The 12,635-nt window shown below is 49.3% G+C and overlaps 2 protein-coding genes across 2 annotated transcripts; both read left to right on the top strand.

Annotated features, from left to right (window-relative positions):
• Positions 1-243: 243 nt before the first annotated feature.
• LOC126056060 (metabotropic glutamate receptor 1-like) lies at positions 244-1,107 on the top strand. The gene has a single exon (XM_064035645.1). It carries the CDS (start codon positions 244-246, stop codon positions 1,105-1,107), a length of 864 nt encoding a protein of 287 aa, XP_063891715.1.
• Positions 1,108-1,486: 379 nt separating this feature from the next.
• LOC110372826 (glutamate receptor ionotropic, kainate 2) lies at positions 1,487-11,410 on the top strand. Its single transcript, XM_064035644.1, is given in 18 exon segments — positions 1,487-1,554; positions 1,659-1,831; positions 1,834-1,955; positions 5,119-5,273; positions 5,353-5,549; positions 5,621-5,922; positions 5,997-6,236; positions 6,866-6,929; positions 7,297-7,442; positions 7,514-7,675; positions 8,072-8,271; positions 8,338-8,460; positions 8,462-8,537; positions 9,018-9,103; positions 9,362-9,443; positions 9,514-9,562; positions 10,614-10,729; positions 10,799-11,410. Coding segments are annotated over 18 exon segments (2,805 nt in total). The 3' UTR covers positions 11,243-11,410.
• The last annotated feature ends 1,225 nt before the right edge of the window (positions 11,411-12,635 follow it).

Below are 12,635 nucleotides of genomic sequence, written 5' to 3'. Positions count from 1 at the left end.
TCCAGACATGTATGTGTTAGTGCAGGATGTTTGCCGTCGGAGGTGGAGTGGGGCGGCGGGGGCGGCGGGCCGCGCACCGTGGCCGCTGTGGCAGGCGTCTCCGGGCTGGGCGCGGTCGCCACGTGTGCGGTGACGTTCTGGCGCTACCGAGCGACGCCGGTCGTCAAGTCGGCGTCCCGCGAGCTGTGCGCGCTGCTGCTGTGCGCGGCGGCGGTGTGCCACGGCGCGGCGCTGGCTGCGGTCATGCGCCCAGCTCCGCTGCCGTGCGCACTGGTGCGTCTGGCGGCTCCTGCTCTCGCAGGCGTGTACGCGGCTGTGCTGGCGAGGACAGTGCGAGTGGCCCGGCTGGTGGCGGCCTGCGAGCGGCGGCCAGCATCTCGGCCGCGACTGCTGTCGTCGCGCGCACAGGTGTGCGCCTGGATAGCGCTAAGCGCGCCGGGCGCATGCACCGCGGTGTGGAGCGCGGTGCACTGGCCGGCCGCACCGCGCCTGCTGCACCCGGGGCGCGCACGCTCCGTGCTCGCGTGCGGCGGTGAGCACGCTGTGGCGCAACTGTCGCCGCTGGTGCCGGCGCTGGTGCTGCTGGCCACGTGCGTGGTGCTGGCTGTGCGCACGCGCCACCTGCCGCACAACTTGAACGAGACTCGGTTCGTGGGCGCGGCAGCGTACGCGACGTGCGTCATGTGGGTGGCGTTCGTACCGTTGTACGCGGCGAGCGCGGCGCGCACGGCCACGCTGTGCGCGTGCGTGTCGCTGTCGGCGGGCGCGTGCGTGGCGCTGGCGCTGGGCCCGCGCGCCTGGGTGTGCGCGTGCCGGCCGGCGCGCAACACGCGCGCGCACTTCCTCACCGCCACCTCCATCCGCTGCCACGTGGGCAAGTACCGCGCGGCGCGGGGGGCGGAGCGCGGGGAGGCGCGGCGCGACGCGGCCTGCCAGACGGCGGCGGCGCGCGGGGCGGGGCGGACGTGCGCGGCGGCGGGCGCGTGCGCGCGGGTGGTGCGCACCACGCACGCCGATGCCACCGACGTGCTGATCGTGCTGCTGCAGCACCAGCACGCGCTGCCCGACGCGCTCGCACACGAGGCCCCAGACCTCCAGCTCGAATGACCCGTACTCAGGATGCCCGAAAGTTCAATGATATTGAAGCACCTAGTAAACACGAGCCCTTACTTAGAAAGTTCAATGTACGCAGTTGATCATCTCACTTACTCGATAGCTATCTCACGGTACATCTAACCCCTTTTAGATTTCTGTGAACTTGTGCATTTTATGCAAAAGCTTGAATACGAGCATTTTATGCAGACTAGGTAATATTATGTATGTAGAGTTATTTATTTCATGAAACTGTCAGGCTAGTCAGCTAGCGTCGCGACGCGTAAACTATGATGCGTGCTTACAAAAATAACCCGTGAACCGGGTCAGCGTCGCGGCGCGCCAGTGCGAGCACGCGCGTCCCCGGGAGCGCTCACGTGCTCCGTGCGACACCATGCTGCGGGCGCTGCTGCTGCTGCTGGCGACTGCCGCCGCACAGGACCTGATCATCGGTCAGTTGTTGTCTGTTGCCGGTGCACGCACCTCAACTCATGACTCTCCACCTCAACCAACGCAAAAAAACCAAAACGGTGTTGTTGTCAAACAACGTGTGGTGGAAGACGCAGGTGCGTGGTGGAGCAGCCGGCGCGCGCGCTGCAGCTGGCGGCGGCGAGCGAGGCGGCGCGGGGCGGCGGCGTGCGCGTGGCGGCGCTGGAGCCGGGCGAGGCGCTGGCGCCGCTGGCGCGTGGCGTGGCGCAGGCGGGCGGCGCGGGCGGCGCGGCGCTGGCTGGCGATGCGCGCTGCGGCTGGCGGCGGCGGGCGCGGCGCGCGCGGCGCTGCCGCTGCTGCTGGTGGACGCGGCGCCCGCCGACGCCGCCTGGGAGGCGCTCGAGCTCTACCCGCATCCGCAAGTGCTGGCGCAGGTGCCTTTTGACTCCTTCTTTGTTGTTTTGGCCAAATGTATACAGTTTTCGACGGCGAAAAAAATATAGGTACTTATATTTACTTGAACATATTTCTAAGAACCCTGTTAATTCCAAAACATGTTTTCGAAAAGTTTTCTCGATACAAAAAAAATTAACTTATCTTCCTCTAAAATGATCTTCTTACAAAAATATCTGTATTACTTAATTCAATTCAATTCAATTCAATGTATTTATTTGTGAGCATAGGTATACAGAAAGGTCTTAAAATTAAACATGTTAGAGCTCTATGTTCTACCAAATGGAATTGGTGTACAAATAACTTTAATCCTATTGAGTTTATACATTATCCCACCAAAAACATTAAATGTAAAAAAATGCCAAGTCTCTCGATGCAGTCTTTCCATCGTAAAAAGTTTTGAGATCTCATAGAAGCCAAGTCCTATTCAAAATATTTTGTAGTTTTAAATCAACATTTAGTAATTGTATCAATAGTTTTCTTTATATTATAATTATAGTGACTTGGCAATGAGCACAAATTAAAAGCTGCTTGCTGCCTGGAATTATGTGCAAATATTACTGACGAGACCAGTGATCAGATTATTTGTTATGTGTGAATCATGATGGTCACTACCGACTACATGCTCCAATACAATAATTAAGAATACCTTACGGGCCATCGCTTAAGAAAGTAAATGAATCGAGAGTACACTAAGACTGACTGCCGTTGCCGAAATTCGGTTGGGACGACATGGATAAACCAAAAGAAAATTAATTTTGTGATATTAATGTTTACGCATGCGGTGTGTGTAACTTTCAACTCCTCCAAATATGCCGTTTTATTTGTTTCTTCTTGTGCTCATTGCCAAGTCACTATAATTATAATATAAAGAAAACTATTGATACAATTACTAAATGTTGATTTAAAACTACAAAATATTTTGAATAGGACTTGGCTTCTATGAGATCTCAAAACTTTTTACGATGGAAAGACTGCATCGAGAGACTTGGCATTTTTTTACATTTAATGTTTTTGGTGGGATCTCATTTATTTTTACACTATATTTACAATTACTACTATAACAATATATTAATAGGGCTTAAACTTATATATATATATGCATATATATATATATATATGTATAATAAATAACTAACAAACTAAATATATATCTACTAACTTACAAACTACAACTAGCTAAACTAAACTAAATAACACGTAAAGTTCTCCGAATATCAATTATCACTACAATATTTTTTAGTTTCGAAATGGTTTTTCATAGACAGATGGCGCTATCAAATGAAAATCGAATTAGACAGGTACAACGCCATCTATCGAGCGCGCATACAATATTTATCGCAATACAATGGAGTTTTAGCTTTATTAATTTAATGAATTATGAACTTTATGTATTAATTTGTATTAATGATAGTCTATGTATTACATTTTTATTATTCTTTTCTATTCTATGTATGTATATAATAACGAACTTGAATAGGTACTTAAACAACGAACAAAGTTAACAATGCAGTCAAAATCCATACATAATGTTCTTGCCAAACCGCAAATATAAAATTGTTTTCTATGGCATATTATTTTTTAATGTTTTTATAATTTTTCCTTTATATGTGGCTAATGACCTATCTTGGTGCAAAATTTGAAGTTTCTAAGTCTGCTAGAAGTACCTTAGATTTTTGATGATCTGTCAGTGAATCAGTGAGTCAGTGAATCAGTGAGTCAGTGAGTGACAAAATGGTGTAACTTTGATCGACCGTAACTCCTAAACTATTCATTCAATTGGCATGTAATTTCGAACTTAAGCTTGTTCTAATGCCTACTATTATTTACCGAAAACCTAAACTCCTAGCTTTGTCCACGTCGAAGATATAGGGGGGGGGCGAAACAGCCGCGAATCGCTTCGAGAAAAGATGGTACGGCCGTGCCCGTTTTGCTCGAGACTTGGCTGGGGCACTGCCGTGCCCCCAGATAAAATCATACCGTCTTACCACAAAAACTTTTAAACGTCAGTTTATGCCTTGTCTAAAAAAATGTCAAATTATGACGTTGACATATGGTTCATTTTGCAGCCAAAATTTTATTAGACAAGTGTAAAACAGGGTTTAAAGTTTTTGTAGTAAGGCCCATAGTGTTTCTATTTTATCATTTAGAAATATTTCAACTGAGTAATATGCCTTATCTATTAGAAATGTACATCTACGTTTAAAAATACTAATATTCTGTTCAGTTCTTATACTTTTTGGAAGTTTGTTATAAATTTTTGGAGCCATTGCAAAAATACTGTTTTTATAAAATGTTGTCTTAGATCTTATTACATGTAATTTATCACAACGACGTTGACTGGTTACTTGGTCAAATTTATTTAAATTATTTTTAACAAACATGCTTGTTTCGTAAATGTATAGTGAGGGCATTGTTAATATTTTTAAATTCTTAAAATGCATGTAGCAACTGTCGGTAGATTTTAGATTGCAGATAGCTCTAATGCACCTTTTTTGACACTTGAACACCATTTCTTTACCCGTTGCGTTTCCCCAAAACATAATTCCGTACCTCAAAGTCGACGCTACTAAACCATGATACGCCATTAATATCTACTGTTTTTCTGTTTGCCGTTTTATTTAACATATGCAGAGCATAAGAGTATTGAGGTATTGATAAAATTTAATATGAAATTTTAATAAAATGTTTCGCAATCAGCTCTTAAGTACCCCGTAACATAATTTAATTTATATTTGACTGCATGTTTAGAATAAATAGTGGGTAGGTACTTAAATAAAAATATAATTATTTTAAAATAATTATTATTTTGTATATCTCTACTAGACCTCGGGACCAAGTATAGAGTCCCGGATTTTTGGGAGGCGAACGTGGGGACGAAGCCAACACGCTGAAGCCCTTTTGAGACAACTTTAATGAAATGGTGACACAAAACCGACGATTATCCCTGTACACGCTATATGTAGAAATGTACCCAAAGACAATCCCCGGTTCTGTGCTAAACTATTGCTAGATATGGAATAAAACTACTAGGGCTATTGGGATGGGATGCTAATGGACTGGGAATGGGGATGACTATGGTAACTATGGCACCTATGGAGTATAGTAGTAAAGTGCAACTCGGAGACAATGTGGTGTGCGCAGGCGTGCGCGGAGCTGTGCGAGGCGAAGGGCTGGACGCGCGCCGTGCTGCTGCACACTGGCGACGCGCGCGCCGCCGCCCTGCTCACCGCGCGCGCGCGCCCGCTCGCGCTGCTGGCGCGCCGCCTGCCGCCCGCCGACGACGACGCGCTGCTGCGGTGCGTGTACCGTCGCCCCACCACCACGCCACCACGCGCCCGCGCACCCCCTCTCATGCCGAGTCCATGCGCTTCACAGGAACCTACTGCTCGTCTTGAAGAAGTCTGGCCTGACCAACTTCATCGTGTGGTGCGATGCGGCGTGCGCCGTGCGCGTGCTGGACGCGGCGCAGCGCGTGGGGCTGCTGGCGGAGCGCCACTCCTACATCGTGCTGTCACTGGACCTGCACACGCAGCCGCTGCACGACTACAGCCACGGCGGCGCCAACGTCACCGGTGAGCAGGCCAGCGCCGCACCGCGCCCCTCGCCCCTCACCCCGCGCCGCCTCACGCCCCTACCTCCGCAGGGTTACGTCTGTTCGACCCCGAGGCGCCCGAAGTGGTGGAGGTTATGGAGCAATGGCGCAAGATGTACGCGGAGCGACTCGGAGTCGCGGCCGACGACGAAGGCGACGGGGACTCCCCGGAAGCAGAAGAAGCGGCGGCCATAGCAGCCGCGCCGCCGACCGCCTTGCTGCTGGCGCACCTGGGCACCGAGCTGGTGGCGGAGGCGTGGCGCCGGCTGCAGCTGCCGCCGGCCGCGCCCGCCGACTGCGCGATGGGCGCGGGCGCGTTCCACGCGGACACGCTGCTCAACTACCTGCGATCGGCAAGTAGACAGCTGGAGGCGACGCTCGGTAGGCAGCGCTCGGTTGATGGCGCGGCTGACGGCGCTGTGCGCAGGAGGAGTGGAGCAGCGAGGACGGCGCCGGGCGGCTGGTGGGCGCCGTGGCGTGGGAGGTGGACGGCGCGCGGCGCGAGGTGCAGCTGCAGGTGGTGGAGCTGGCGCGCGGCGGGCGGCTGGCGCGCGCGGGGCTGTGGGCGCCGCGCGCCGGCCTGTCCTGGCAGCGCCGCGACCCGCCCGCCTCCGACCCGCCGCCCGACTCCATGACCAACCGCACCTTCACCGTGCTCATTGCCAAGGTGCGTCGACCACAACTAAAACGTAATAGTCAATACTGGGCAGAAAGTACCCGGTTAAAATACATAAAACGGCATAAAACTACCGTGATAAAACTGACTGTTCATACAGTGGCGGAGTTTGATTTATTTATTAGCAGTGAACCAATTCAAAAAAAATATTTATTCCCGTTGAACTCCATGGAAAAAAATGAAAAGAAATCTTGTTGAATCCGAATATAATCTACACGTGAATCCATTTATTATGATTCCGCCTACCTACGTATATTGACCAACCGTTTAATTCTGCAAAGAGTTAATCCCTCATGAAGTAACGCGTTAACACACATTAAAGAGGTTAAACTCAGACACACCCCCTCGACGAACACCTCAGGAAGCTCTCGTTGGGCGGCTGGATCAAGGGACTGATTCAGAAGGCAGTACTCCTTGATACGGCACGTATTGTGAGGAGGTTTCTGTCTCTGGGACCCTAACCACCGGTACCTTGGACCCTGTGCCCGATATCGGTGGCAACCTATTTTTTATATTTTTAAATGTTTTTTATTTTTATATTTAATATTTAAAAATATAAATTATATGTTCTAAATAAATAAATGACAAGAATATGCACTCTCTACTGATGTCTGTTTCAGAGCGACCCGTACGTGATGATGCAAGAGTCTACCGAGCGCCTCACTGGGAATGATCGTTACGAAGGTAAACCGACTGCAAATATTGACCATCCTCATCCGTCCTATTCGTGGATATCATCATCATGTCTTGTCTCATTATAACGGACAAAACAAAATGAAATCCGCATGTATAAGTATAACCAAAGTTATAACCTGTACCTAATGGTAGATTATGGTGTAAATAAAAAAAATAATAAACAATCGCTATCACGTTTAAAGAAACTGACTTAAAAAAACTGTTAACCCAAAAATAATTAATTGCAATTTTTTTTTTCCTTTTTTATCCAATGGCTTTATTTAAAGATACTTATGGTGTTTTGCATGATACGCGTGTATTTTTTGCAGCTGGCGAAATGTTATACTTAGATTTGTATGGTTGTGACTTATGTCAGGGTTCTGCATCGAGCTGATCGACCAGCTGGCGAGGCTGCTGCAGTTCAACTACACGTTCGTGCAGCAGGAGGACGGCGACTACGGCAGCAAGGACAACGTGACGGGCAAGTGGTCCGGCATGCTGGGCCGCCTCATGGAGGACAAGGTCCGCCCACCCCTCCCCCGCCGCCCCGCCACCCCGCCACCCGCCTCACTGAGCTCTGTGTGTGTGTGCAGAACATCGACTTCGCAGTGACGGACCTGACCATCACGGCGGAGCGCGAGCGCGCGGTCGACTTCACCACGCCCTTCATGAACCTCGGCATCAGCATCCTGTTCCGCACGCCGAAGCAGCCCGAGCCCAAGATATTCGCCTTCCTGCTGCCTTTCTCAAACGGCGTAACACCATTATAAAATTCATTAATTCCTTAGCAACATATCGGAGCCAATTTGGCCGACATTCATCGTCATCAATTTTACAAGGAGCGAATGGCTATTTGACCTCCTCAATCCAGTTACCTGTACAACAAATGTCCAATGACAGCCGGGACCGTTCATCGTACTCTCCGAAACACGGTCATTGTATCCAAGATATACTTAGAAAGAACATATAACCTTTGAAAACTTGCATTACTACTTGCCTGACGTGGAATCGAACCCATAGAGGATGGTTCTTTACCCACTGGGCCACCACGACTTTATTTTTGGCAACCACGGCAACAATTTGGCTAGCATTATCTGTACAAAATAATAGCAAACAATGGGTATATCAGAGCTCAACGACTGTACCGTCAGGTGTGGCTGTGCCTGGGCTTCGCGTACTTGGGGACTTCGTTGCTACTGTACGTGGTGGGCAGGCTTAGCCACGAGGAGTGGCAGAACCCGTACCCCTGCATCGAGGAGCCTCCCGCGCTCGAGAACCAGTTCACGCTAGCGAACGCGCTGTGGTTCAACCTGGGCGCCGTGCTGCTGCAGGGCTCCGAGATCGCGCCCGTGTGAGTACCCGCAGCCACGCGACCTGTGTGTGACTGTGCTCGCGCTCACCGGCCGCACTGTTGCAGGGCGTACAGCACGCGCGCCGTGGCCAGCGTGTGGTGGCTGTTCGCGCTCGTCATCACCAGCTCGTACACCGCCAACTTGGCCACGCTGCTAGCCAAGAAGTCCTCGGACCAGGTGATCACCAACGCAGGAGCTGGCCGACAACCAGCTCGGCATCGACTACGGCGCTAAGCACGGCGGCTCCACCTACACATTCTTTGAGGTGCGTGATACCACAGCGACACCAGCCTCTATTACTTGCCTAGACTATAGTGAAAGTCAATTTTAGAATCTATACTAATATTATAAAGCTGAAGAGTTTGTTTGTTTGTTTGTTTGAACGCGCTAATCTTTCGTTAGATAGCCTATTTATCGAGGAAGGCTATAGGCTACTTTTTATCCGGGTTCGTGCAGAGGTTTCCACGGGATGCGGGTGAAACCGCTGGCAGAAGCTGGTTTATTTATAAAAGAGAAACATTAAAAATGTATTGTCATTTAAAGTACAAAGCACTTTAATCAAACCAAGAGCGCCTACAATTTCGAGTTGCCGTTGATTTCTCTGCCATTGGTTTCCATTATCAGACAATGACCTGATGACAATGGAACCAAACGACAACTATCTATTTCATTATAATGAAAGATTGTATCTTTTTCGATCATGTCATAAAAGAGACATTGCAGATGGTGTATGTTATGCTTGCAGCACTCGCAGAGCGAGCTGTACCAGCGGATGTTCGAGCACATGCGCACGCGCAAGATGCCCGCCTCCAACGTCGAAGGCATTGCCAAGTAACGCACCTTAACGTATTATTGAGTTTGAGCGTCCGACATTCAGGAGCAGCTAAAGACGTCACAATCGACTTGTGTTGTGTACCCTCAGATGAAGCTTATTGTACTGGCTTTAACAGCCGCGACACGCGACCCTGTGTCACACCATGGCACACACAGGAAACACGGTTCCTCGTTTGCTCCGATATTCATGATCAGTTATTGGTTCCGTGCAAACACTTATCGACACATGTGTTGTAACTGTTGCCATGGTTACAGAGTGGAGAGCGGCAAGTACGCGTTCCTGATGGAGTCCACTTCTATCGACTACTTGACCGAGCGGAACTGCGGCGTCACGAAGGTAAGCGGCCCCGCCATCGCCCGCTCACTCAGCCACTCACGCACTCTCACCCGCGCCGTATGCTCCGCAGGTGGGCTCGCTACTCGACAGCAAAGGCTACGGCATCGCGATGAAGAAGAGTAAGATTCTCCTTAAATTGTTCAAAAGATAAACGTCAAAGGCATAAGAAACTGGCAAATAACGTGGCTTTCTATTGGTAAAATAACTTGCGAATCGGTTTAGTAGGAAAGGTGTGTTGTTTAGTATGTAGGTGAACAATGTACATAATAATAATAATGTGTGTACCATGCATATTTATATAATACATACAACGTGTGTCGTAAACCGTCAGCAAACCGGTTTTGCGTTGCGATTGTGACCGTATAATCGTTTACAAAATAAACATCTTTCGCTATCAATAACTATTCTTTTTTGTACTAAAACACAACAAAATAAAAATATAAGTATCTTATAAAACATATTTAACTATAAGTTGACAAAGTTTTTGCACTGAATAAAATTCATTCCTGTACTTATATTAACCAGTATAAGAAGTCGTGGTGGCCTAGTGGGTAAAGAACCAACCTCTCAAGTATGAGGGCGCGGGTTCGATTCCAGGTCAGGCAAGTACCATTGCAACTTTTCTAAGTTTGTATGTAGGTACTTTCTATTAGACACCAATGACTGTGTTTCGGATGGCACGTTAAACTGTATGAACAATGAACATCCTTGACAGTCGTTACGCCTAGTAAGGTCAGAAGCCAGTAAGTCTGACACCAGTCTAACCAAGGAGTATTGGGTTGCCCGGGTAACTCGATTGAGGAGGTCAGATAGGCAGTCGCTTCTTGTAAAGCACTGGTACTCAGCGGAATCCGTTTAGACTGGAAGCCGACCCCGACAAAGTAGGACACAAGGCTCGGAGGATAATGACTTATATTAACCAGTATATCAACGTAGGTAGTTAATTTAATGTGATCAGGAACTACACTGTATATTCTTTGAAACCCGCCCATTTTTTGTAAGACCAAAAATCATAGACAGATGTCTCAAAAACCTTGAAGCCCTCGTTAGTTCACTCGTAAATCATGGTGTTGTTCACGGCCGCCGCACGTATTTGACCTAGAAGGCGCCTGACTACCTGCCTCCGGGCCTGCTTCCTTCCTCCGTGGTACTGACCTAGCTGTGTTGCAGACTCGCCGTACCGCCAGGCCATGAACCTGGGCCTGCTGAACCTGCAGGAGGCGGGCACACTGCGCGAGATGCAGCACACGTGGTGGAAAGAGAAGCACGGTGGCGGCGCCTGCAAGGTCAGTCCCGACAGTCCCCCCCCTCACACACCTTCCCAGGAGCCAGTGCTAATGTTGTTGTGTGTGCAGGTGGACGAGGAGCACGAGAGCGAGGAGCTCAACATGTCCAACTTCCTGGGGCTGTGGCTGGTGCTGGTGGTGGGCAGCGCGCTGGGCATCGTGCTGTCGTGCTGCGACCTGGCGTGGGCAGCGGCGCGGCGCGCGCGCGCCTCCGGCCGCCGCTTCCACACGCACTTCTGGGAGGAGCTGCGCTTCGTGTTCCGCTTCGAGCAGTCCGTCAAGCCGCTGCAGGGCCCGCTCAGCGGGACGCCCAGCTCCTCGGCACGCTCCGAGGCGGCGGAGGCCGAGGCGGAGGCGGAGGCCGAGGCCGAGCCCGAGGAGACGCCGGAGCCGCGCGCGCGCTCGGGCTCGGGCGCGGCAGGCGCGCGCCGACGCCGCTCGTCCATGCACGCGGCCAGCCTGCGCCTGGCGCGGCACACCAACAGGGACTCGGCCACGCCGGCGCGCCGCTGACGCCTGCCGCAGCACGGGACTGCCCGGCTTTGTGCTTCGCTAGTTGGACTGGTTGAATATGTTGAGTGGGTGCTGTCGGCAGCCACTACGAATTGCTTTGGATTATTTTATAAATATAATGTATTCTGTTAGTTTGTAACGATACATTACATGGTTGATGCGAGTCTACATGGTGTAAGTGATTGAAATTGGAAACAACCCTATTGTGTTACACTAATCGGTCGGTCGTTAAACCCTCAGTTCACAGCTGCCACACCTGAGCTTATAGTGTAACGACCAGTCTTACCTGCAGGGAGTACCTACTGGGTTGAGGCTGACCTGAGACAGGTAGTCAGTCCACCGAAAACACTGCTACTGAGCTGTTCCGGTTACATGTAATGGAAGCCGGCCCTAACATAGTTGGGAAGGAATAGGCCAGGCAGGCATGCTCTAGAAGTCAGATAAAAAAAATCGGTAAAAAAACTTTTAAGTTAAACGGTTTTATCTTATGTGCACTGAAAACTAGAAAATAAAAAAGACCTGTCAATACGTAGGTCCCGGTCATTAGACTAAATAAAAACGTGGGGCCCATTAACTATTGCTGTAGTACTCTTCTAGAGGTATAATAGTGGATTGCATCGACTTACTATAATCGTAACTGGAGATTTTGACAATCAATAATCAGCCGTAGCTCATGATCTACCAAAGTATAAAGATATGCTTTGCCATAGGTAGGATTTCACAGGGCCCCACGTTTTTATTTTAGTCTAATATGACCGACCACCTACGTAGGTTGACAGTAACTATTTTTATTTTCTAGTTTTCAGTGCACATAAGATAAAACCGTTTAACTTAAAAGTTTTTACCGATTTTTATTTTCTAGTTTTTAGTATTTAATGAAAATGCCTACCGAATATTCCTAATTCATTTAGTGCATCATTATTACACGGTCTGTTACCTGACAATTTATTACAATCTAATTCCTCAATACATAGCCCTTCCAGATACTTTTTTTTTAACGACCCCAAAAATCATCACATGACCTCTCCTGCTGTGGGTCAGCAGTGAGGGAGTGCCAGACTCTTGACTAAGAACCGTTTTGTTCCGTCGTAGGCCTTTTATGTACCAGGGCCGTGGTAACTCTTTCGAACAATCTCGCAGCCCAGGCAGGCCTTGGCCCTGTTGGCCCCGTTACTGACAGTTTTCTACTTGTGAAGCCCTTTTATTTGATACCCATATTGGTGGGATTGATAAAAAATTGTTATCAGCCATTTGGTAGCGGCGGCCATCTTAGATTTCAATTTTGCATAGTAAATTGTATTCTACTTGTTGAGACCTTTCATTTGATACCCATGTTGATGGGATTGATAAAACCTACGTTATCCGCCATTTTGTAGCGGCCGCCATCTTGGAT

This window comes from Helicoverpa armigera, chromosome 7, assembly GCF_030705265.1.
Source record: "Helicoverpa armigera isolate CAAS_96S chromosome 7, ASM3070526v1, whole genome shotgun sequence".
Taxonomy (NCBI): domain Eukaryota; kingdom Metazoa; phylum Arthropoda; class Insecta; order Lepidoptera; family Noctuidae; genus Helicoverpa; species Helicoverpa armigera.
This window is presented reverse-complemented; position numbering and strand designations above follow the sequence as displayed.

Coding starts and splice junctions, on each gene's coding strand:
- LOC126056060 (XM_064035645.1), top strand. CDS start 244: ATGCGCCCAGCTCCGCTGCCGTGCGCACTGGTGCGTCTGGCGGCTCCT.